We start from the raw sequence: 25,762 nt of genomic DNA on the forward strand, positions 1-25,762 counted from the left end.
CGGACTCCCTCCAGTCACTATCTGGCAGAGTAGAGGTAGCAAGATTATACGCTAGCTGATCCGGAAGCTTCCTAGAGAGTTACCAATAGGTTCAGTCCGGTGCACTAACTAGCGGCCGGCCTGCGAACACCGTTTTAGAGCTGTACCCTCGAAATGTAAGGCATATTGGATCTCGCCACGACATTCATCATAACCTCAAAAATCATCAATCATACTGCATGATGGAAGAGATAGGGAAGGGTTGGCCGGAACTTAGCTCTAGAGACTAAACATGGGTTCCACCACTTCAAGCCTCCAATAAGCAAAGTGTTGGTATTTCACCGGTTGATGAGAGTCATCTACCACCTAGTACTGCCTGGTAACATAGAGGGGCAGCGTTCCTCCATGTGGTGTGGGTGCCACACCTCGACCCCTGCTTACGTTGGTTCACACCTGGGTGGTCACCCACCATGTACTTGTGCATGAAGGTGATACCCAGGATTACTAACAGTCCCACCATCGTGAAGGTGCAAGCAGAGGATTTGGCTGTCATAGACCGTCCGGACTTCGCCGAAATTGGGTCCACTTTGACTTGAGTGTCACCCGAATATCAGTTCCATCAGCGTTTTAGACTCCCAGGTAGCAAGAACAGCTTGTCTGGCATATCTGAGAGAATGTCTGTGACAACCTCAAGGACCAGCAGATTCCTGAACAGATGAGAAATTTTCTTGCACTAGTGGTGAAAAACCATTTGGATTTGTTTCAAAAGGCAATGAAAACATATTTTCCATCTATTAAATCGGAAAAATATGATTGGATTCGAAATTCTTTTATTAATGATACATCCAACTGGAATATTTGTCTTGAAGAAGAGGAAGAACTGATTTCCCTTTCATCCGATCAAATATTAAAAATCGAACATTCGGAATTTCATTTGGATACTTTTTGGATTTCAGTCAGAGATGAATATCCAAAGTTATCTAAAATAGCAATAAATATTTTACTCCAATTTTCTACGTCGTATTTACGTGAGTTAGGATTTTCAACTCTCACTAACATGAAAAATAAAAAACAATCAAGACTGGAAAATGTCAAAGATGACCTGCCAGTTGCTCTGTCTGAAATAAGACCTGATATAGCAGAAATAACAAAACATCGTCAATCACATATTTCACATTGACTATAATTTTTTAAATAAAAATTCATTTGATCTCTTCCAAATATTTTAGTAATTTAAAGATTTGTTGAAGGCATACATATTTTCTTTTTGTAATTATTTATTTAATTATTTTTATATTTTATTTTGGTTGTAAGAATTGTTTGCATAAAACAGATATAATATAAGTATAAATAAAAAAATTGTTAATATTATTTTTCGTTCTATTTATTTAATTTAGAAATTTCTTCTTCTATGACTATGTAGGTGTGCCGTGAAATTTTTCTTCTGTGGAAAATGTGCCACGAGAGTAAAAAAATTGAGAAACACTGCCTTAAAGAATGGTGCTCTGGGAAAGGGCCCTGCTAGCTTGTACCTTAATCCGACACCGATTACCGCATAGAAGAAAAATGCACGGATGCATATAAATTAGTGGGGGAACATTAGGTGAGGGATACAACAGGGGTGCTCTTATCAAAAAAGCTTAAGTTCTGCAAATGGCAGTGCTGGAGACTAGGCACCTACGAGGCAATCAGATTTAGCTGTATATTATTTATTTAATTATTTAATTAATATACTATTTATTTAATTATTTTTATATTTTATTTTGGTTGTAAGAATTGTTTGCATAAAATAGATATAATATAAGTATAAATAAAAAAATTGTTAATATTATTTTTCGTTCTATTTATTTAATTTAGAAATTTCTTCTTCTATGACTATGTAGGTGTGCCGTGGTTTGGGATTCTTCTTCTTGTTCAGGTTACTCATTTGAGGGAGAATAAATTCAAATTGAGGAAATACAGTTGCAGAATAGATGTGTAAATTTGCCTTTAGCCAACGAGTGGTTGATTGCTGGAACAAATTTCCATCTGTCATTGAGGAAGTTGATAGCTTAAATAAATTCAAGGAAGAACTGGACAAATTTTTGGAGCAAATGGATAGGTGAATGGGAAGTGTTGACTAAAGAAATGCAGTTTATCCAGCAGTCAGAACAGGGATTTCTTAAGGGGAGATCTTATCTGATCAATCTGAGTGAATTTTATAATGAGTAACAAAGGAACTGGATGGAAAAAATAATTTTTATATCAGATATATTGAAAAGATTTTGTTGAAAAGCTTTTGTATATTTCACAAAAAAAAATACAGACTGCTGTATGAATTGGAAGTGTGGTATTAAGGTATTTTCCTTAATGTCACACTGCTCCAATTCCAGAACTGAGAGGAGATGTGGTGACAAGCTGACGAGCAAGAGTCCACTTGATAGGTATATGGAGGAAATTGCTTAATAGCGATTGTTGCCAACAATGCTTCTTTAACCAGTGCCTCCATTAATTTCCCTGGAACAGAAGTTAAACTAACAGGTCTATAATCACTTGCATCACCCTTTGATCCTCCTTTGTGAATTGGGGTTACATTTGCACATCTTCAGTCCATGGGTACTTCCCCTGAGTTCAAGGAAGCTTTCATAATTATGGCTATGGGTTTGCTAACTTCCTTTGCTGCCTCCTTTAATATATCTGGATAGACCCCATCCACCCCAGGCGCCTTTCTTGTGTTTATCTTCAACAATTTCTCCTCCACTTTCCTCTCAGTTATTACAAAATCATCCAGCTCACTGCCAGAGTTTAGTTCACCTCTGGCATTCCCCACCCTGAATAACTCCTCATGTGTGAATGTAGATGCAAAATATTCATTTAGTTTTTTAGCCACCTGAGCAGGATCATCAACATTTGAACCATTGATATCCAGTGCACCAATCTGATTCATCCCCTTCCTTCTACAGTTTACATAGGTAAAGAACTCTTTGCTGTTTTTCTTTACATCCTTTGCCAAAGATTTCTCATAATCTGCCTTTGCCTGCCTAACCTCCTTTGTGACTTCGTTACAGACCAGCTTATATCTCTCACATGCTTCCATGTCACCCACTAATTTATATGTATCCCATGCATTTTTCTTCTCTGTCACATGTCTAATTAGTTCATCTGACAACCATTTAGGCCTAAACTTTGAACAATATTTCTTAGTTGGTATGTAAAGCCTAGTAACTTCCAAGATTAATTCTTTGAATGTTTCCCATTTTGATTTTGCTGTTGGCAACATCATCATCAGTTGGTCCCACCGTATAGAAGTTAAATACTGTCTCAGACCTCTGTAGTTGCCTTTACGAAAGCAAAAACCCTTGGTAGTTACCTCTTTGAGTAAATCCCACTTGAGCACACTGTGATCACTGCCATCTAGTAGTTCTTTTTTCTGCAGATTCTTAGTGAATGAAGAATCACTACTGATAATCAGATCAAGAGTATTACTCTGTCTAGTTGCCACCGGAACATGCTGATGTAGAAAACAATCATCCAATAAATCCACAAAAGTCTTACTAGTGTGTGAGTGACCAACCCACAAATTTCAGTCAATATCCAGGAAATTAAAATCCCCCATTACAAGACTTTCTGATTTACCGGCCCACTCTATTTCTCTGTACAGTTTTTTTTTTTATTATACTCATCAGAGTCATTAGGCCTATAACACACTCTTACTCTCAATTTTGATTTCTCAGTGCTTATGTCACACCAAACTGACTCCTCACTGCACTGTCCAGCGATGTCCACTGGCTGTATCTCCTTGGATTTTATGTGTTTGTTCTGTGTTTCTAATTGATCAGATAGAGGGAAATGATTAAGAGATCTTGGCACTCCAAGAAACCTACACACATGAGTAGAGTTCAATGATACCCAAGAGGCTATGTGATCATAGAACACAACATAGGTGTCTCTTCTGCAGTAGTTGTAAAGAATACTCACCTCACTGTCACAAAGGTGGGTCACCTCTGCTCCCCAGTGGCAGTGTGTGCACATATCACCAATGCTGTAGGCCAGTTTTACATTATTTCATTGTATTGTAGACCTGGTGAAGATATAAATTCCAGCACTGAATACCTACAAGCAATTACAGTTTTATTGCCAAATGCTAACATAATAATAGTTAGTGCTGATGTCAACTGCTGGTCAACTTTATGGCATAGCCGTGCAGAAGACAGAGCAAGCCCTCATAATGCCAAATACGTACAGAATACATTTCTACTGCTACATGCCAGGTATTAAATCAACCCATAATTTGCCTACTTATAACAGTACTATGAGGAAGAGTGATTTTGATGTTACTCTTGCCACAAATTCAATAAAATATGAAATTTCAAACTGGTGTGTCCAACCAACCTGGACATCAGATCACAGAACACCTTTAGGCTAAATAAACAGTTACAAACAGCTCAAAAGTCTGTTAGACATAAAAAGATTCAATATAAAGAAAGCAAACTGAAACATCTCCACTGAAGTCACAGCAGCAGCAGCAGAGTGCAGATATAGGAAATTGAGTTGTCTAGATCAGGGGTCCCCAAACTTTTAGAATTGGGCCACATATGAATTTTTGGAATATTTGGCGGGCCAGAGAAAATTCTTAATTACTGAAAATTACATTCGCTGCATAATATTAACATTATGCAGAGAAACAAATGTTATACCTAGCTATATCTACAGATTCAAAAATAAATCGATGGATATGTAATATAAAATATATCAGTTTGTTTATATGAACTTTAAATATCACTTATTTATTGTGATCACAAAAATAATGTTATATTGTTCAAGGTTTAGGCCTAAATAGTTGTCAGATGAACTAATGAGACATGTGGCAGAGAAGAAAAATGCATGGAATACATACAAATTAATGGGCGACATGGAAGCCTATGATAGATATAAGTTGGTCTGTAACCAAGTCACAAAGGAGATTAGGCAGGCAAAGGCAGACTACGAAAAATCTTTGGCAAAGGATGCAAAGAAAAACAGAAAAGAGTTCTTTACCTATTTAAACTCAAGAAGGAAAGGGATGAATCAGATTGGTCCACTGGATATTGATGGTTCAACAGTTGAGGATCCTGCTCAGGTGGCTAACAATCTAAACGAGTATTTTGCATCTACATTCACGCATGAGGAGTTATTCAGGAAGGAGAATGATGTAGGTAAAGTAGACATTGGCAGTGAGCTAGATGATTTTGTAATAACTGAGAGGAAAGTGGAGGAGAGATTGTTGAGGATAAACATAAAAAAGGCACCTGGGGTGGATGGGATCAAATCCAGTTATATTAAAGGAGGCAGCAAAGGAAGTGGGCAAACCCCTAGAGATAATTATGAGAGCTTCTGTGGACTCAGGGGAGGTACCCATAGACTGGAGATGTCCAAATGTAACCCCAATTCACAAAGGAGGATCAAAGGCTGACACAAATAATTATAGACCTGTTAGTTTAACTTCTGTTCCAGGAAAATTAATGGAGGCACTGGTTAAAGAACCACTGCAGGATCATCTAGACAAGAATTCAGTTATAGCTCAGACGCAGCATGGTTTTGTTAAGGGCAGGTCTTGCCTGACCAATTTGATTGGATACTATAATGTAGTCAAAAAAGAACTGGATGCAGGGAATAACTTTGATATTATATATTTGGATCTTAGAAAGGCTTTTGATACTGTTGCACATGGAAGACTGCTACACAAATTGGAGCAGTGTGGCATTGGAGGCAAATTGCTGCTATGGATAAGGGGATGGTTGAGTGGCAGAAGACAGAGAGTGGTAATCAATGGACACTGCTCAACGTGGACTAATGTTATTAGTGGAGTTCCTCAGGGTTCAGTGTTGGGTCCGTTGTTGTTTTCGGTGTTTATGAATGATATTGATGATGGTATATCAAGTTTAATGTCCAAGTTTGCAGATGATACAAAGGTTGGCAGGGTTGTTAAGGACACTACTGATGCTATGCTGCTGCAACAGGATCTGGAAAGGTTGAACAGATGGGCTGAGAGGTGGAAAATGAAGTTTAACATTGACAAATGTAAAGTACTACATATGGGAAACAGTAATCCCAGAGCAACGTATCAACTCTGCGGTACTACACTGACAGTGGTGGAGAATGAAAAGGACCTAGGGGTAATTGTGCAGGCAGATATAAAGTTCTCTGAGCAGTGCAGACGAGCTGCAAGAGTAGCTCATGGTGTCTTGTCAATGATATACAGGAATTTTTCTAGCAGGGATAAGGAGGTGATTATTCCCTTGTATAAGGCAATGGTTAGGCCACATCTTGAGTACTGTATACAGGTCTGGAAGCCTCATTTCAAGAAGGATGTAGAGCTGCTGGAACGGGTACAGAGAAGGGCAACAAGATTAGTGAATGGAACAAAGGGTTGCTCTTACGAAGAAAGGCTTAAGTTTTGCAAATTACAGTCTGGAGACTAGGCACCAGCGAGGTGATCTGATAGAGGTGTATAAGGCTTTGAATGGTTTGAGCATGCTCAATGCCAATGGGATTCTTCCTCTTGCTCAGAATAATCACCTCAGAGGGCATAAATTCAAATTGAGGAAGGACGGATGTCAGATAGATGTGTGGAAATTTGCCTTTGGTCAGCGGGTGGTTGGTTGGTGGAACCGACTTCCATCATTTGTTGTTGAAGTTGATAGCCTAAACAAATTTAAGGCTCAACTGGACAGGTATTTCGAACGAATGGAGGGGCGAAATGGGAGTGGTGTGTTTTTTTTTTTTTTTTGTTTGGCTGATGCTGAATAAGCTTGCTTTCTTGCATCATATGGCTCTACTAATGCTAATGCAGCTAGTAAGTAACACAACAAAATTAATTATAATTTATTTATTGTGCTAATCACAAAAATACAGTTAGCAATACAACAAATTTATAATTCATGTGATGAATATGATTAAGTTTCATAATATCAGGTTTTAAAGTACTAGTTCCAATTCTTAAAAAGTCGCATAAATGCGAGTCAGATGTGATCGTATTTTTGATTTTACATATTTCATTTTTGAAAAGGTCTGCTCATATATATATATATATATGTGTGTGTGTGTATTGCTGAAAACAACTGATGTAACCTTTCTTGGAAAATTTTTAATTTTTTGGAATCTGACTCAGATAATGTTGAATAAAATTGAATAAGATTTTCATTTTTTTTATGTATCTGTGTGATGTGCCCACCAACTATGTTGATGTGAATTGACAATTTGAGTTGGTAGATCTTCAATGTAATGGTGCATTGTAATAATTTTGTCATGACAACAGTACTGTTGTCATGACAAAATCTACGCCGGGATATTTTCCACATAAAGACTGCTGGTGAATTATACAATGAAATTGCATTGGATTTTAATATTTTTACTCTCAATATATTTATGAAGCTGACCCAAAAAACCCAATTTTAGTGTGGACCATATTTTTAGCACAATCCATCACAGTAAATATCGACAGTAAATTTTATTCTCAAGGCTGGTCTGAATCATTGACAATTCAAAAAGTTTCTTGAACTGTTGAGGATGAATACAATGATTTGTTGTACTTCACTGAAGTACGATGGTTGAGTCGCGGCAACATATTGCAGCGATTTTTTGACTTAGGATCGAAATAAAATCGAATTTATGAACTAAAAATTGAAATCTATTCTGGAACTATTAGATCTCAAATGGTTGTGGAACCTTGCCTTTTTAACAGATATATGTGAGCACCTGAATTTTCTTAATATGAAACTACAAGGACGAGATAAACTTGTCAATGAACTGTATTATAATGTCAAAGCATTTGAAACAAAACTGGAGTTATTTAAAAGTCAACTACTTCGGAATAATTTTTCCCATTTTCCACGTTGCAATGATTTATCTAAAAATATGCCTAGTAGTAATTTTTCCACTGAAAATTTTGTTCAAAACATTGCAAATACAAAATTTTCTGATTTTAAAAATAATTCAAAGGCGTTTGAACTTTTTCAGAATCCGTTTGATGTACCCGCCAACTATGTTGATGTGAATTTACAATTTGAGTTGGTAGATCTTCAATGTAATGGTGCATTGTAATAATTTTGTCATGACAACAGTACTGTTGTCATGACAAAATCTACGCCGGGATATTTTCCATATAAAGACTGCTGGTGAATTATACAATGAAATTGCATTGGTTTTTAATATTTTTACTCTCAATATATTTATGAAGCTGACCCAAAAAACCCAATTTTAGTATGGACCATATTTTTAGCACCATCCATCGTAACCGCTGGTAGCACATCCCAATTCAATTTGAGGCAGTCAATTGCTTTTGACACGCTCAAAAATATATTTTCACCTGTCATATCTTTCAAGCTTTTTAATGCAACTAGCTGTTCAGTTACTGCAAAGTTTTAATTTACAACTCAGATATAAATTAGTAATTGAACTGTATGACTTGTGTCTTCACTCTCATCAATTTCTATTGAAAAATTGTGTGAATTCACAAAATTTTTCTATTAGTTTATTTTGAACATTGGCTCCTAAATCTTCAATGCTTCTCGTTATAGTTGATGAAAATAAACTTAGACACAAAATTCTTTACTTTCTCAGGACATATATCATCTGCAATTGCCAAACAAATTAGTTTTAAAAATTCTCCATCAGTAAAGGCCCTTCCTTCTTCGGCAATGATTTGGAAGGCTCGAAAACTAGCTCTAACTGGAGATAAATTTTGATGAGTAAAAGTTCTAATCGTCTGTTGTTGGCTATGAAAAGTTTGGATTAGTTCTTGGAGTTTTTTCTGCCGCAAAGCTACTTGAAATTTAACTTAATGTGAGACATGTTTTGTGGTGTAGTGATGTTTCACTATAAATAATATAAATGACAGGCTATTTAATGACAGGGTCAAATTAATGGATTAATTTAACTATGTTTCAAAGAATAGCTTTGAGTGGAAATAATAGAATTAATATCTAACAACACTATTAATATCTAACCTCTCCAGGCTCAATCAAATGGATAGAATGTTCCCCAATGCATTCCTTCACCTCTTAAATCATCAAAACATTGATTGCAAAAGGTTACTCAACTCTGAAGCCTATAGGAGTAAGATATCCGATAAAATGAAGAGAAATAAAAACAGCAACCTGCTTTCAACCCAGTAACTGTAAATGAAAACCAAACGTGCAGTTCTGCAAAATTTTTATTAATTCATAAGTATAATTCCTATTCATTGTTAATGTTTATATGAAATTTGCTATGTACTCGATCATTTCATTTTATTTGTAGTGTATTATCTGCCCATGTGCTGTGATGGGCTTGCTGTATTTGCAATAAATGAATATTCATTTATTTATTTAAGCTGACGACACAGAGGCATCAGCACTATTAATCAACTGACAAATGTTAAAATAATCTGCAAAATGTGTTTTTCATAAATTTTATTGTAATCTAATATAAACATTAATTTTTATGATCTAACTGAAATATCCACAAGCCGGATAAAATTCTTTCGTGGGCTGTAGTTTGGGGACCCCTGGTCTAGATCAAACAACAATTATAGCCCAGATGACCATGTAATGACTATGACAGAAATGATTATCAAAACATCAAACCAGTCTATTCCACAGAAATAATCCAGGAAGCAGCTAGTCCTCTGATGGTGCTCCGAACTGACTATAACTTGGGAGAAGTGTACAGCAGGCAAGGAGACATTTCCAGAGAGCAAGAACTTCTTGGCCCCAAAATGAGGTGGAAACACAGAGATTCCTATAGGATTCTCAGGAACCAATACAGAGTCCTCAATAGAGAAAAGAAAAATGAATTCTGGCGGCACTTGGTGGAGACATATGGAAATACTGACCCATGGGGAGTCGTGTACTGAAAATTGGAAATAATTTTATTTTATTTAATAATTCCAATTTCCAATAATTGGAAATAATTTTAAAAAAACTGCATGTGTACCCTGTATGCAAGAAAGATATTTTATGTGAAAATGTCTTTGATGAAAATCAGAACTGTTTCAAAATCAAACTGGAACCAAAGTTATGAACGATGTAACGTTTTATGCTCACGCCCACTACTTACTCTACTGAATCAATGTTAGTGACATTAGCACCATTAGCCTCACATTTCAGTCCAAAATATTTAGTATGAACAATGTCAAGTTTTATGCTGATGCCTGCTATTTACTCTACCGAATCAATGTTTGGAAGAGGTTAACGAACTCCAAGCCTATGTACTTATTTTATTGTAGCCATCTGTTGAATAGTATGACGTCACAGTCCTTCTTCCTGCATTTCCTACTGCAGTAAGTATGATTGTGAAGTATTTGTATTGTTGCAATCCACAATTTTGTTACATTCCATTGTTAGGTGCCGCTATAGATGTTTTCTCATCAGTAATTTTCTGATTACTGAAAGGGACTCAATGTCATATTGCTATAACTTTGTCTTCAATGATGTCAAAGTCAAATGCAGAGCATTATTGTCGAGAGTATCGAGCAGGCCGACCTAAGAAAATAAATGATGTAGCAATGAGTGTGCGAGAATGAAAGACTATCGTGATTGTGTAAAAGACGAACAGAAAATCAAACGTTGGATTTAGCGATGCCTTCAACCAGCAATGCTGAGAGTAGATGTGGTGGTGTAGATGAAGTGAGTATTAATTATGTACAATGGAACATTTCTCCAATTGCAGAGCAGATGAGTTTAAATGATCAATCTCCTTTTCTTTACGCCGACTACTATTTACGTAAGAAAGCACATTGAGAGTTTGAAAGGAGATTTATGAAAAATGCGATCGTCTATGGTTTGAAAATGATATAATGAAACTAGCTGCTTAAGATGCACCATTGATACGCATTGCATCTCCCAATGTTGGCGTCAGTGGGATCCTTGTTTGTAATAGCTGCAGAGGATCACTTAAGAACAACAGCAATTCCAGCTCAATCTAAGTCGAACAGCTTTGTCTACCCAGAAATTCCATCGCATTTATCGAAGTTGGATTTATTGACAGTGAGAGTTATTTCTCCTCACTTACCATTCATGCAAATAAGGCACCTGAGACACGCATACGGACAATACGGCATTCTGGGCCAAGTGATCAATGTGCTTGTTTCAGTCAACATGATGGTCCATCGCTTGCTAAGGGAGATTGCTTGAAACAAGAACATTGATCACTTGGCCCAAATGCCATATTTGTCCGTATGCAAGTCTCATATGCCTTATTTGTGCATATAAAATGCAAGAAAATACACAAGTCCAGCTATTTGAACGGGTTAGTAATAAAGAGAGTGGTTAAAGAGTGGCTTCAATATTTGGTTGACTTGCCTCTCTATTGATTGTATCAAATCACAATAGATCAGTTGTTCTCTGATGACAGCCACATGGAAATTAATTTGGCTAAAGACAACATAAGCAAAGCAGTTCTGATTGAGGAAAGTCTCATCACCTAACAGCAAATGTGGAGTGACGATAAATATCTTAGAATCGCCCCAGGAGAAACTAACGTATTGCAGAGCTCACTGTTCGATGAGCACACAGAGGAACTCTTTTCCCAGCATTTATCTTGGACAATTCAGAACATTCAGAGAGAATTTACATGTGACTCCACTCATAATGGCAACGAGAAAGCTCAGACGATCTGACCGATGGGGTGTTACTCCATATCATGTCCTTTACATAGCAATGAAAATAATGAGATTGAGGCAAAGCCTCTTTGACGGTGATTTTCAAATACATAGGTAAATATACAAAACTGACCAGCGAGCAAGTTCAATCCAAAGAATACATTAACAGCTGTATTGAAAAAAAAAATTGGCTTCCCTAAGGACAATTCTAATGCCGGATAAACGACAGATGTTTCGATATGAAACCCCAATCGTGCCTTGTCGCATGAATGGTGCTTCAAATTGACAAAATCATGTTGACACGTGATTTTGAGACATGCCATTTCCTTGTTGTAAAATCGCCATTTCTGGTTTGTTAATTTGATCAACAAATCAGATGTGACATCGAATGACTTCATTTCATGCAAAATCGTGATTCGCGGTTTCAAATCGACAAACCGGAAATGACGTCATTTTCCTAATTGACACCTCTTTCGTCCCCTTGGAATTGATTATTCTGCCACGATTTTACAACACGTCATTTCCATTTCACAAATCATGATTTCAGGTTAAATGACAGAAACGGTGTCATTTCCGTAACGCAAAATCTTGACAAAGTGGTTTTACTTCAGTCCGAAATTTAGTAGGTGCCATCAAAGATGTTTTCACATGAAAAATTTTCTGACACACCTGATAAACTAATACTTTGGAATAATCACTGCATGACTGAAGGAAAATTCCCTAAAATTTGGTAAACAACTGTGCTTAGGCTCATACAAAAGAATCCTGAGAAATCCCTTACAGATCCAAAATCATATAGATTATAGCTCTCCTACCAGCAATTGGGAAAATAAGAATGATTGATGTATAATAGAAAACTACACTGAAGCAGGATATCACTCAAGTAATCGGTATGGCTTTAAGCAGGGTTTTTTTTTAATTGGTTTTTTTTTTTTTTTTTTTTTTAGGAGCATTAGCAACAAAGGCCGGGATATGCGGTGGTCATTACCTGACCTTTCTGCATCCTCCATATTTGGTGGTGACGGGCTCGAACCACAGTCTAATCAAGAAGTGTGTGCTACGCACTGCTGCTCCTCCCCACCTGGCTACGGAGGCACCTTTTAAGCAGGCCAACTCTATGGAGGATGTCATGCATCAGCTATTAACAGTTTTCCCACATCTGTGCCATATGTATGCTGTGAAGAAATACAGAACTACTCTAAATGCCAGAAAAGTGTTCTATGTTGGATGCGTATTATTATGTTGGGTTCTATTATGTCCTGGCATTTGGCCACAGGGTCCCTGTTGGGGCCCCACGTTGCCCGCACACGCCTCCAAGAGGTAGCTAGTCTGTCCATTATTCTCCGACTTGTCTCCATCAGGGTCACCTGAGCTTTCTGATGGAGACAAAAAAAAACAACAAAAAAAAAACAACCCATTAAGGTAAGTAGAGTTTAGAGTCAATGGGGTGGGGGGCAGACAAAGTTTGGGGACAAGAGGGTAGGCATCCACAAGAGCAATGGAGACATGCTCCATTGGGTGGCACATTTTTCTGCAGAATCTCATCATGCAATCCTGTAGTACTGGGTTTGTGACCAATGGAGCATTGGATCTGACAGCAATGTTTGGTCCAAATTTAGAAATCAGGTCTGGAAGATTTCAATTCCAGTAACAGTTTAATTTTGGGAGTCAGGTCTGGTAGTCACATGTAAGGCAAGTAGCCAGACTTTTTAGGGTTGATTTGGCGATGTCATTCTTGTCTTTAAGTCTGGGTTTAGGTTTCAATCTGATGTCACAGTTAGTAGCAATTTCTCAGTTTGGTGGTAAGGTTCATCACTGTATAAAGAGATCTTGGGAGAAGGAGGTAAATGTCTTGTAGTCTTCTTCGTTCTCAAGTAGTTGGTGCTCACAGTTCTTGGGGAGGTAATGTATTTTTGTTATGAGATTACATCCGAGTTCCTCGTAAATCTCACAATCATACATTAGGTGGTCCCAAAACTCTTGGGAATCACGGTGGCAGAGTGGGTCTTCCATCAGTTCTAGCACATTGAATTTCACTTTAACTAGTTCATTGCCTGTCAAAAGGTAGGTGGCACGCTGAAGGGGGAGAACCATGGTGGTGATTTTGAGAACCTGAGAGAACCATGGTGGTGATTTTGGGAATATACAGGCAATGTCCAGAGGAATTTCTTTGTGATGCTGCCTTCGGTTGAGGTAGACCATCTGTTTTGTCACACCTGCTGCAGTTGCTCAGTGGTACATCTTTTTTCCATATTTCTGTTATTAGCTGGGTCTGTCGTGTACTCTAGAAGGTGGTAGTTTTTCCTTTGGAGAGATGGTAGAAAAGCCAGTTCTAATCACCTCCAGATCCAGTGGCAGTGCTTCAGCAAGGACTTGGAGGGCATCTGTGCTAACTGTGCACATAATGGTAAGGAGGAGAGTCCATTGTATGGTGGAAAGTTTTTTTTTTTTTTTTTATGAAAACCTCAAACACTGGGTTTTCATAAAAAAAAAAAAAAAAAAAACCTCCTACCTAAGCACGGTACTAAGTACCGTGCTTGGGTTGGAGGCTGAGAAGACGAAAGGAGATATTTGTTAACATTAGACTTGAACTTCTGTAGACTGTAATTTTCAGGAAATACGTATGAAGGAAGGTGTTCCAGAAAACGCAAGTTGAATGAATAAACGAGGAAGCTGAAAAGTTGGTTCTGTGAATTTGAAGTTAGACAGTAAATGGATGTTGGCTGGTGGCTGCACATGTTCAGACTGTTTTGAAAGAGAGAGCAGGAATTATAGAAGCCAATTCAGAAGAACAGTGCCCATGGAAATATCTGTAGAAGAGGCATGCAGCAGAAACAGTAAGTCTATGAGACAGTGACTGGAGAGACTCTGTTAGAGATGAGTCATTAATTAAACTAACTATCCTCTTCTGAATGGAATCTAGAAGCCTGAGAGAGGTTTTGGGGGCACCGCACCAAATGTGGGAACAATATTTCATGGTAGGGCAGATTTTCGATTTGTACAGAGTGAACAAATGTTTGGAAGGAAAATAACGCCGAGAGCGAAAGAGAAAACCAAGTTTTTTTAGATGCAGAAGGAGCAATATTTGTAATGTGCTCGTGCCAAGAGAGATTCAGAGTGAGGGTAATCCCAAAGAGATATATCATCTTGCCTAGAAATCGGTGTCACCAAATTAAGCACTGGAGCAGAAGAATCCTTTTCGAGTTTTAGAAGTATTGAAATCAACCAAGTTGTCTTTGTCTGACTGGAGAATTACCCTGGAAATCGGCACTTAAGGAATTGGTAGTGGACATTCGAGAAGTTGAAGCTAACTGAGCATGGCAAGGTTTCTCAAAATGGAATGGCATGTGCTATCACATTGCATTCCATCTGAACCTTGGGGGACACTGGCATTAGTGGAGAAGTTAGAAGAAAGAGAGCCATCTACCATCACCCTCAGTGAGCGATCAGAGAGAAAACTGGATAACCAATTACAAAAAACAGTTGGCAAACCATAAGAAGGAAGCTTGTTTAGAAGACCTTTATGCCAAACACGATTGAAAGCCTTTGAGATGTCAAGAGCAACTGCTTGTGTTTCACCAAACTTTTCAATTGAATTTGTCCATAAATGGGTAACATAAGCCAGAATATCCAGCAGATCGACACTGATGGAATCCATACTGGCGATCGATGATTAGACGGAAGGTTTTAGGATAGTTTACGAGTTGGCGGTTACTTGATTCCTCCATTACTTTAGAAAGAGTAGAAGTAATTGCAATAGGACAATATTTGGATGGGAGGAATTTGTCACCCTTTTTAGGAACTGGCTGGATATGAGCAAATTTCCAAGCAGAAGGAAAAACACCTTTGGAATAAAAAAGTGAAAAAAAGCGGCAAAGAACAGGAATAAGTTCAAGAGCACAGGTTTTGTGAATAAGTGGAAAAATATCATCAGGACCTGGAGCTTAAAATCCTTCTGACATCCTTTTCAGGAAAGACCACAGGAGGCACTGAACGTAGAGTGTTGGGAATGGTGGGAGATGTTTTACCAAGATCATTAATACTTGAGTTGGAAAAAAAAATGGGATGCTAGCAGGTCACTTTTATCCTTGGCTGAAGTGACAACAGAACCATCTAGTTTTAACAGAGGTGGAAGAAGACATGGGAAAAAGTTGCAGCCAATAGCTTTAGAGAGACCAAAATGGTCGGCTACCATTAGGCCAAGAAGCAAGTTTTCTACTCTTAGTCTGTTTAAAATCTAGCTAGGACTAACTAATAACTGCTTTACAATTGTTGCGAGCTTTGGTGTAGGCAGAAAATGAAACTGAAGAATTGGAAACAAGCTAATTACGATATGCAGCATTCTTCTCTTGAACAGCATTTGCACATTTATTGGAAAACCAAGGTTTAGATAAAGGACGAGATTTTAATGTGGAGTGTGGGATAAAGGATTCCATTCCTACAAAAATAATTTCACTGGCACGATCTGAGCAAACGTTGACATCAGAAGTTTTAAAACAGTAATCCGAACAAGGAAAAGAAGAAATCTCGCAGATCATTCCATTTTGCATTCTTGTAATGCAAAACAACAGGAGGTTATGAATAGCCATGAGATAAAGGCTCCATTGGAGAAGAGACAATCACCAAGTTGTGATCTGAGGAGCCTAAAGGACCACTCACTTCGACCATGTACTTAGAAGGGTTGTTTTTGTGAAAAAAAGATTAAGCGTGTTGGCTGTATGGTTAGAATTGTCCAGTATTCTTATAGGTTAAATGAGCAATCTGTGCAAGGTCATTAGTAATTGCAAAGGCCTCAGCATCTCCACAAGCTGTGTCAGTGTGACTAGAAAACATAAGCCAGCTAGAGTTTTGAACATTAAAATCACCAAGGAAAATTACCTCACTGTTAGGAAAGTTGGACTGGAGAAAGTCAAGTTGCAAAGAGAGGAAGTCAAAGAGCTCAAAGTGATTAGTAGAGCTGGGAGAGCAGTAGAGACAACAGATGAATTTGACAGAATGAGGTAGAGAGATTTTAAGCCAGAGAAGATCAAAAGGAGGAGATTCCAAATTACCAAGTCTCTGACAGGGAATATCGGAACAGACCTATGCACAAGTACCACCTTTGAGGCAAAAGGAATCATACAATGAATAATTTGGGCAACTGAGATGAGCAGTAGTTGAATCAACTGATAACTGAGATTCTGTCAGAAAAAGTACATGGGGTTTGGCAGACTGCAAGTAGAAATGGACAGGAAGTGTTTGGGAGGTTTAAATCTTTTTGCAGATAAGCTTACTCTATTAGTTTGACATTTCATGGTGTATTCAATAGTAAGAAAACGTGGGTAGAAAAAAAGAAGTGCTGTATGAAGTAATGAAATTTTTGGATATGGCATACACATGGTAAGAATATACCCAGATCCTTGACATATGGTCTCGACAGTGCCCCCCACCCATATACACACTACTCGGACTCCCTCCAGTCACTATCTGGCAGAGTAGAGGTAGCAAGATTATACACTAGCTGATCCGGAAGCCTCCTAAAGTATATTCTCTGGGTATATTCTTACCATGTGTATGCCATATCCAAAAATAGGTTACCAATGGGTTCGGTCCCATGTACTAACTACCAGCCGGCCTGTGAACACCATTTTAGAGCTGTACCCTCAGTGTAAGGAAGATTGGATTTGGCAATGATGTCCATCATAACCTCAAAAGTCATCAGTTGTACTGCTTGATGGAAGAGATGGGAAAGGGTTGACCAGAACTTAGCTCTGGAGACTAAACACGAGTTCCACCACTTCAAGCTTCCAAAAAGCAAAGTGATGGTATTGCACCGGTTAATGAGTCACCTACCACCTAGTATTGCCTGGTAACACAGAGGGCAACATTACTCCATGTGGTGTGGGCACCACACCTCGATCCCTGCTTATATTGGTTCACAGCTGGGTGGTCAACCACAGCGTGCTTGTGGGTGACCACCCAGGATTACTAAAGTCCCACCATCGTGAAGGTGCAAGCAGAGGATTTGGTTGTCACAGACTCTCTGGACTTCGCTGAAATTGGGTCCACTTGAGTTGAGTGTCACCCAAATATCAGTTCCATCCATCAGCGTTTTAGACTTCCTGATAGCAAGTACAGCTTGTCTTTCATCTCTGAGAGAATGTCTGCGACAACTCTTCAGGAATCTGTGGTAACTCTTTAGGATACTTCCAGATCAGCTAGTGTATAATCTTGCTAACTGTACTCTGCCAGATAGTGACTGGAGGGAGTCCGAGTAGTGTGTATGCAGGGGGCATTGTCGAGGCCATGTTATGTCAAGGATCTGGGTATATTCTTACCATGTAGTAGTAGTGGCGATGTGATGCAAGAAAGCAAGTGTATGAGCTTATAGGGCATCAGCCAAAAAAAAAAAAAAAAAAAAAATTTACAAAACAATTCCCTCTAAATATTTGTCCAGTTCCTCCTTAAATTTATTTAACCTATCAACTTCCACGATGAATGGAAGTTTGTTCCAGCAATTAACCACCAGCTGTCTAAATGCAAATTTCCGCACATCTATTCTATATCTGTCTTTCCTCAATTTGAATTTATGCCCCCTTAGGTTCGTAATCTGAACAAGTGGAAGAATCCCATCAGAATTCAGCTTGCTCAACCCGTTCAAGGCTTTATACACCTCAATCAGATCAACTCGCAGGTGCCTAGTCTCCAGCTGCTGTAATTTGCAGAACTTAAGTCTTTCTTGGTAAGAGGATCCCTTCATTCTCCTCACCAATCTTGTTGCCCTTCTCTGTACAAGCAAATCTACATCCTTCCTAAAATGAGGCCTCCACACATGTATGCAGTACTCAAGGCGTGGCCTGACCATTGCCATATACAGAGGGACAATAATCTCCTTTTCCCTGCTAGCAAAATTCTTGTATATCACTGACAAAACCCATTGACCTGCTCTGGCAGCCTGTCTGCATTGCTCAGAAAACTTCATATCTGACTGCACAATTACTCCCAGGTCTTTCATTTTCTACCATCTTAAGTGTAGTTGGTATGTTTCTCTGGGATTACTTCTACCCATATGCACTACTTTGCATTTGTCAATGTAAAACTTCAGTTGCCACTTCTCAGCCCATCTGCCCAAATTTTCTAGATCTTGTTGCAGTAGCACCATGCCATTACTGTCATTAACAACCTTACCAACCTTTGTATCATCTGCAAACTTCGACACTAAGCCTGATATAGCTTCATCAATATCTTTGATAAATATACAAAACAACAGTGGACTCAACACCAAACCATGTGGGACTCCACTAATAATATTAGTCCATGAAGAGCAGCACCCATTGATTACCACCCTCTGTCTTCTCCCATTCAACCATCCTTTTATTCATAAAAGGATGCCTTATTTGTTGTTGTTGTTATTTGGTGTTTTAGGAGCATTAGCAACTAAGGCCATATTGCTCCGGGATATGCGGTGGTCATTCCCTGACCTTTCCGTATCTTCCGTATTTGGTGGTGACGGGCTCGAACCCCGGTCTAATCAAGAAGCGTGTGCTACGCACTGCTGCTCCTTCCCACCTGGCTACGGAGGCGCCAAGGATGCCTTATGTGTATGCCATATCCAAAAATTTCATTACTTCATACAGCATGTCCCCCCCAACACTTTTTCTTACTATTGAATACACCATGAATTGTCAAACTAATAGAGTAAGTTTATCTACGAAAAGATCTAAACCTCCCAAACTCTTCAAGTAACTTTCTGTTCACTGCAATAGTAGCCTTGGTGTACCATACTGGAGAGGCATATGTAATGGCTGGCAGAAAGACTGCTTTGTAGAATAGGGGTCAGAATTCGATGTTTGAGACCCCCAGTCCTTAAGGGGGACCCTGGGTACCATTGCCAAGTAGTTTCAGATATTCTTTTGTAGGTGTTCTAGATGCAGTGTGAAGGAGACGTTTCTATCCAGTATCACACTGAGGTATTTGAGTTCTGTGGCAAACTTATAGTAGTTCTGTGAATTTTAATTTGGGGTGGTCTGGTGATACACAGGTTTGCTTTAAGGAGGATGAAGTTAGTTTTATATTAGATTCAGATGAAGTATACAGGTTAGTAGTAATATTAATTCAATTTTTAATCTTAATTTTTAGTGCAGAGGGCCCGCTATTACCCTAGCTGGGCGAACTGTGCTTCGAATGTGGCCATTTGCTTAGACGTCATGTCTATACCTTCTGACACAAACACCAAACTGTACTACAAATACTGTTCTGTAATGCATATAGGGGTATTCTTAAGCAGTGAAAATACGAGTGGTGTAAAAGTAAAGGCACATGAAATTAACTGCTCACCTCTCTTAGCACATTGATTAAACTCTGGGCTATTAGCAGAAACACTTCAATCTTGTTTTAAGCTTGGTACACATTTTTATTTTTTTTGCTTGTGTTGAGGTTTACAAGAAATAAAATTTCAATAAATTTCTGAATTTTGTTCCGATTTACAGCTCAGCTGAAAAGTGTTCGCTTTTAGCTGTGAATTCCACTTTTTAAATATTATTCACAAATTTTCTCAACATTCTGAAAATTACAGCACACTGAATGTACTCTCTGAAATATAGCTTACAATAATATTTGAGAGATATGTAAGTGTTATCCACTAGCAAAAATTATTTTATTAATATTTGAAAATGAAATTATTTTGATCCATTGATGCCATATGGATTGAAGCTGGTAGACTGGATTATGATTTATGCCCTCAGTTTTGTATTTTTATATAATTTATATTAATTAGTCAGCAGTCTGTGTGTGCAAGCATGCACAGACATGTGTGTGCATGCTTACACACACACTGAAGAGTCAAATGAATTATGTATTATGACAAACACAGTTATGTTTAATATGTAACCCACTGACTAAATGGTGTTTACTCAGATAACTAAAATGCAGAACATGTGATTGTAACGGACATGGAGTGAACTATTTTGAATATTTTATACAGGAAGTAAAAGGCAGTTTTTATGTGGTAGTGGCATGATGAGCAATGCAGTATTTATTGCTACAGTTAATTAATAATTAAATGCTATACATAGGTTTTTCCATGCCATTTTACGCATGTTAAAAACATTCATTCTTCTCAAGAAAAACCCATATCACCTTTTTTTTTCTTTCTTTTTTTCTTTTTGTGAAACTTGTGCTGCTCGTTTTTAACTAGAAAAATGGGTATTCACTTTAACATTACTTTTTTTGTCCAGATTATTTTTGTAATGCAATCACATCATATTTTCTTGTACAGCAAACTCGGCTGCATTTTAATTAGCTAAACCTGTATTTACAGTACTGCTTGTTAAATAGCAACATAAAAACAATGTCAAAATAAACTCTTTATAATTCAAGTTTTAGTGAACTAGAATAACCACACATAACTGTATACAAGTAAATACAATTACTACTGAAAGGAAGCATATTCATTCAGGCTTACCTGCCCTTGTCTACAAGTATAAGAAAGTAAGCGACAACGAACAGAAGATGAAGGAAAATGGGACTTTGGAACAGGAATTTCAACAGTGCCATCTCCATTCCATGTATACAAAGTAACTGGTTCAGCTGGTACATACACTTCTTCGTAAACAATTGGCTTTGGACAAAGCCAGTGTGGTACACTCTTAAAAGAATTCATTTTGAACAAAAAAATTAATTAATTCAATATATTTACACTATCATCTAAATGCTCAAAAATTTCAATAAATAAATAATTAAATCACTAATACCATAGAAGCAATGCAATCACACATTTTTTACTGCATGCACATTTCATACTGCATGCTCGATGACCACTGAAATAAGCAATCATATGCCACAACACAATAAAAGATAAGCTAAACCATTGAAGTAATCACTGCATGTTAATATTTTCAACGTTTGCGAAATAATTTTAAATTTATTTAAGAATTGGAAAGTGCTATGGTAAAATATAAAAATGATGTGAGAAAAAAAAATTCCATTAATTTGCCAATGCCTATTTTAAATTTATCCCTACTTCTCACTTCCAAAAACACTAGATGGATGCTTTTTCCAAAAACCAATCATGAGTTTGACTAAGCTATAAAAGAGACTTGTTGATTATAATATATTTGTTGGGGCTATCTCGATTCATGTGATTTTAGTATAAGAAAGACTCTTCGCCTGTAGACAAACTGCTGTACGTCTGTTCTGCAGCCATCCTGAAAAAGGGTAAAGATGCCACAGCATGTACTTTACTCAACCCTTTCAAACCATTAAATACTCAAATTACATTTCCACAGAAATGCATAGTTTCCATGCATTTTAATTTATAGAACTCAGCATTTTCTGGCCAGAAATTCTCCTGTGCCTTCAACTAATCTTATGGTTAGACACACGTGCACGCGTGTGTGTGTTTCATATATAAATATGAAATAAGTATAATAATGGAGTGAATGGTTAAGTGGTAATAGAGAGAAAAAAATAATAATAAAGGTACTATGACATTTGTACCCGAACGCGCAAAGCCACAGGAAAGGATACCAAAGTTTATATATGTGTGAGGTAGAATTAATAAGTCTGTTAAAAAGTACGAAGATGGATGTGAAACCTGCACAAATGCCAGAACTAATAGAAGACAAGCAGAAATTGCAGATGTTGAAGGTGACAGAAAGAATGTGAATATCCTCTATGATAAAATGAATTAAGCCAAATTACAGGCTGAATTGAACAGCCAATTAGAGAGAATGGAACTGTAAAGAAAAAATTAAATAAAAATGATTAAATTAGTATATAAAATTAGTATATAAAATATTGTATTAAATTAAATTAATTAAATTAGTATATTATATACAAATTTAATCATTTTTGCTTTACGTTCCCTTCCCTCTAACTGGCTATTCAATTCAGCCTATAATTTGGCTTAATTCATTTTATCATATAGGATATTCACATTCTCTCACCTTCTACATCTCCAATTTCTGCTTTTCTTCTCCTATTAGTTCTGGCATTATGTGTAATTTACAGTTCCATCTTCTCACTTTTTAAGAGACTTATTAATTCTAACCCACACTACATATATATTAACCCACATCTGCATACACACACACACACACACACACACACACACACACACACACACACACACACACACACACACACACACACACACACACAAGTATTTATATTGAATACATATATATATGTGTGTGTTCAATATTTCCATCTGTTTGTCTGTCTATTTACTCATAATGTAACAGAGGGACTTGCCCAGCAGAGGGATGTTCATGACATCTTATACTTGGGCTTGTTATTATCAAGCCAAACCAAATTTCATTAAAATTGGACAAAGAGATATTTAGCATTTATAATTTCTATTTTCCACACAATTTGTATGGAAAAAAAAAAAAAAAAAAAAAAGGAATTCATAGATTAAATGTAGTTTAATCAGTACTGTTACCTTATACAGAATGTACATGCTTCACAAGTATCTCACGCTTCCCAAGTGACATCATGCACACAAGACTCGTGAACATGTCGCTTGGGAAGAGATACATAAATACAAAAGAAAATATATAAAAAAAAAAAAAAAGGAAAAAAAAAGCTGTGGCTTGGGTAGAACCAAAAGGGCCAATTCTCCAATGCATCACAGCCTAAAAAAATGTGCAACTTGTGAAATTTTTGCAGACATTTCTGGAAGAGGACATGATCTAGCCAAGGAGGATGTCTTTGTGTGTGTGCTAGGTGCAGAAAGAGTCAAGAAGTTATAGTCAACTCAGTGTCAGCAATTCTGCCCAGACACATTAGGATGGAGTATATGATGAGAGCCTTGTCAATCAATTCGGCACTGGAGATTTTCTGCAATGTTCAAGGGGTAGAATTTTTTCATCATGCTCTGTGCTTGTTCACAGAAGAGATTGCTTCTACAGGGATGGGATACACTTAAATAGAAAGATTGCAAGAATATTTGCTGATGCTATTGCGGCAGTGTTAGGTGGGCCGGAAAACTGCTACCTTGGAGGGGGGGGGTATTCACAGACTAAAGGATTAACAGTAGCCACAGATAGAGGTGAAAGTGATTCTTGTACTGCTTCTATTAGAATGAGCAGCAGCCTAGACAGTACTGTGTTAGGGCAACTGAGAGTAAGAACAAGTGCATGTAAACCAATGCTAGGAGTACAGTAAATAAATTTGATGAATTTGAAGTGCTGGTCAAGACATCAAAGGCAGATATCGTTGGGATATCAGAGACTTGGTGTCACACAGATATAAGCTGTGCAGTGCAGAATTGGAATTCAAGGAGTACAATATGTAGAGAAAGGATAGACAGGATAAGAAGAGAGGAGATGTTATGCTGTTAGTTAAGTGAAGAGAGGAAGTGTTATGCTGTTAGTTAAGCGACACAATACAAAATCTAAGGAAGTGCATCCAGTCGACATAGATAGATTGCAACAATGTTGAGTCAGTTTGGTGTGACATAAGCATTGGGAAAGCAAAAATTACAGTAGTAGTGTGTTATAGGCCTCATGAATAGAATGAACAATTGTACAGAGAAATAGAGTGAGCCAGTAAATCAGAATGTCTTATAAGCCGGGATTTTAACTAGGCAGATATTGACTGGAACTTGGGGATTGGTCATTTGCACACTAGCAAGACTTTTGTGGATTTTCTGGATGATTATTTTTTACAGCAGCATAGTCGAGAGGCAAGCAAAGGGAGTAATACTCTTGATCTTGAATACTCTTGAAAGGGAGTAATAATCACTGACTATAAGCAGTGATTATTCGTCTATGAAGAATTTGTGGATAAAGGAACCACAAGGTGGCAGTGATCACAGTACACTGATGTGGGATTTACTTAAAGATTTAACAGGGGTAAAGGGAAGGGTTTTTTAATGGATGTCAGATGAACTAATGAGACTCGTCGCAAAGAAGAGAAATGCAGGGATGCAAATAAATTATCATGAAACACAGAAGCCTATGGTAGATATAAGCTAATCTGTTATCAAGTCACAAAGAAAGTTAGGCAAGCAAAGGCAGATTAAGAGAAATCTTTGGCAAAACATGCAAATCAAAACAGCAAAGACTTCTTTACTTATACACCGTATAAACTCTAAAAGGGAATGAGTCAGGTTGGTCTGCTTGATATTGATAGGTTCTATTGTTGATGATCCTGCTCAGATAGCTGACAAATTGAACATGTATTTTCCACCTAAATTCACACATGAGGAATTTTGTAGGGAAGTGGAAGATATAAGCTTATTAACTCGAACAGGGTGCTTAAATGATTTTGTAATAACTGAGAGAAAAGTAGAGGAGAAATTGTTGAAGTTAAACATAGGAAAAGCACCAGGGGTGCATGCAATCTATCCAGTTACATTAAAGGAGGCAGCAAAGGAAGTAAGCAAACCCTTAGCCTTAATTATGAAAGCATCCTTGGACTCGGGAGTTTCCCCATGGACTGGAGATGTGCAAATGTATCCCTAATTTACAAAGGGTTAAACAAGTAATTACAGACCTGTTAGTTTAACTTCTGTTCTGGGGAAATTAATGGAGGTACTGGTTAAAGATGCACTGCAGGATCATCTAGACAAGACTGCAGCAATAATTCAGACACAGCATGGGTTTGTTAAGGGAAAGTCTTGTCTGACAAATTTGATAGGATACTATGATGTGGTCACAAAGGAACTGGATGCAAAAAATAATTTTGATATCATATACATCTACCTTTGAAACCTTTTGTTTGCAGATGACGAGGTACTGATTGCGCAAGATGCACTAACTTTCATACCTTTAGTTTGCAGATGACAAGGTACTGATTGCGCAGGATGCAGAGGATGCTGATTATATGTGCAGAAAGCTGTTGGAACAATATAGAGATTTATTTGACAATAAATTTTAATAAGATGGAATATATGAATTCAATGGAGTATTTTGAGTGTAAATGGAGCAGAGATAAAGAATGTGAAACAGTTTAAATATCTAGGAGCTATTGTGCAGATGGATGGTTCATCTGAAGATGAGATTACAAGGAGAATTAATGAGGGAAGAAAGGTCTTGGGAATGTTGAATCCAATATTATGGAGAAATAACATTCTCCAAAAAACCAAACGATTACTATATAATGTAAGTTTTCAGAGTACCTTACTATATGGATCTGAGATTTAAACTATAAAGGAAAGGCAAAGGAAGAAATTGCTAGCTGTTGAGATGAATTTTTGGA

General features: G+C 37.5%; 1 protein-coding gene across 1 annotated transcript in view; it reads right to left on the reverse strand.

Moving 5' to 3' along the window:
- The window catches only part of Hsl (hormone-sensitive lipase), a 179,698-nt gene that overhangs the window by 115,133 nt on the left and 38,803 nt on the right, over positions 1-25,762 (reverse strand). Inside the window, exon 3 of the mRNA XM_090388264.1 lies at positions 21,021-21,203. Coding sequence (XP_090244390.1) covers positions 21,021-21,203 — 183 coding nt within the window. The remainder of the gene's footprint in view (positions 1-21,020; positions 21,204-25,762) is intronic.

The sequence above is a fragment of the Mastigoproctus giganteus genome, chromosome 14 (genome assembly GCF_048544385.1).
Source record: "Mastigoproctus giganteus isolate SK-2022 chromosome 14, ASM4854438v1, whole genome shotgun sequence".
Lineage (NCBI taxonomy): Eukaryota > Metazoa > Arthropoda > Arachnida > Uropygi > Thelyphonidae > Mastigoproctus > Mastigoproctus giganteus.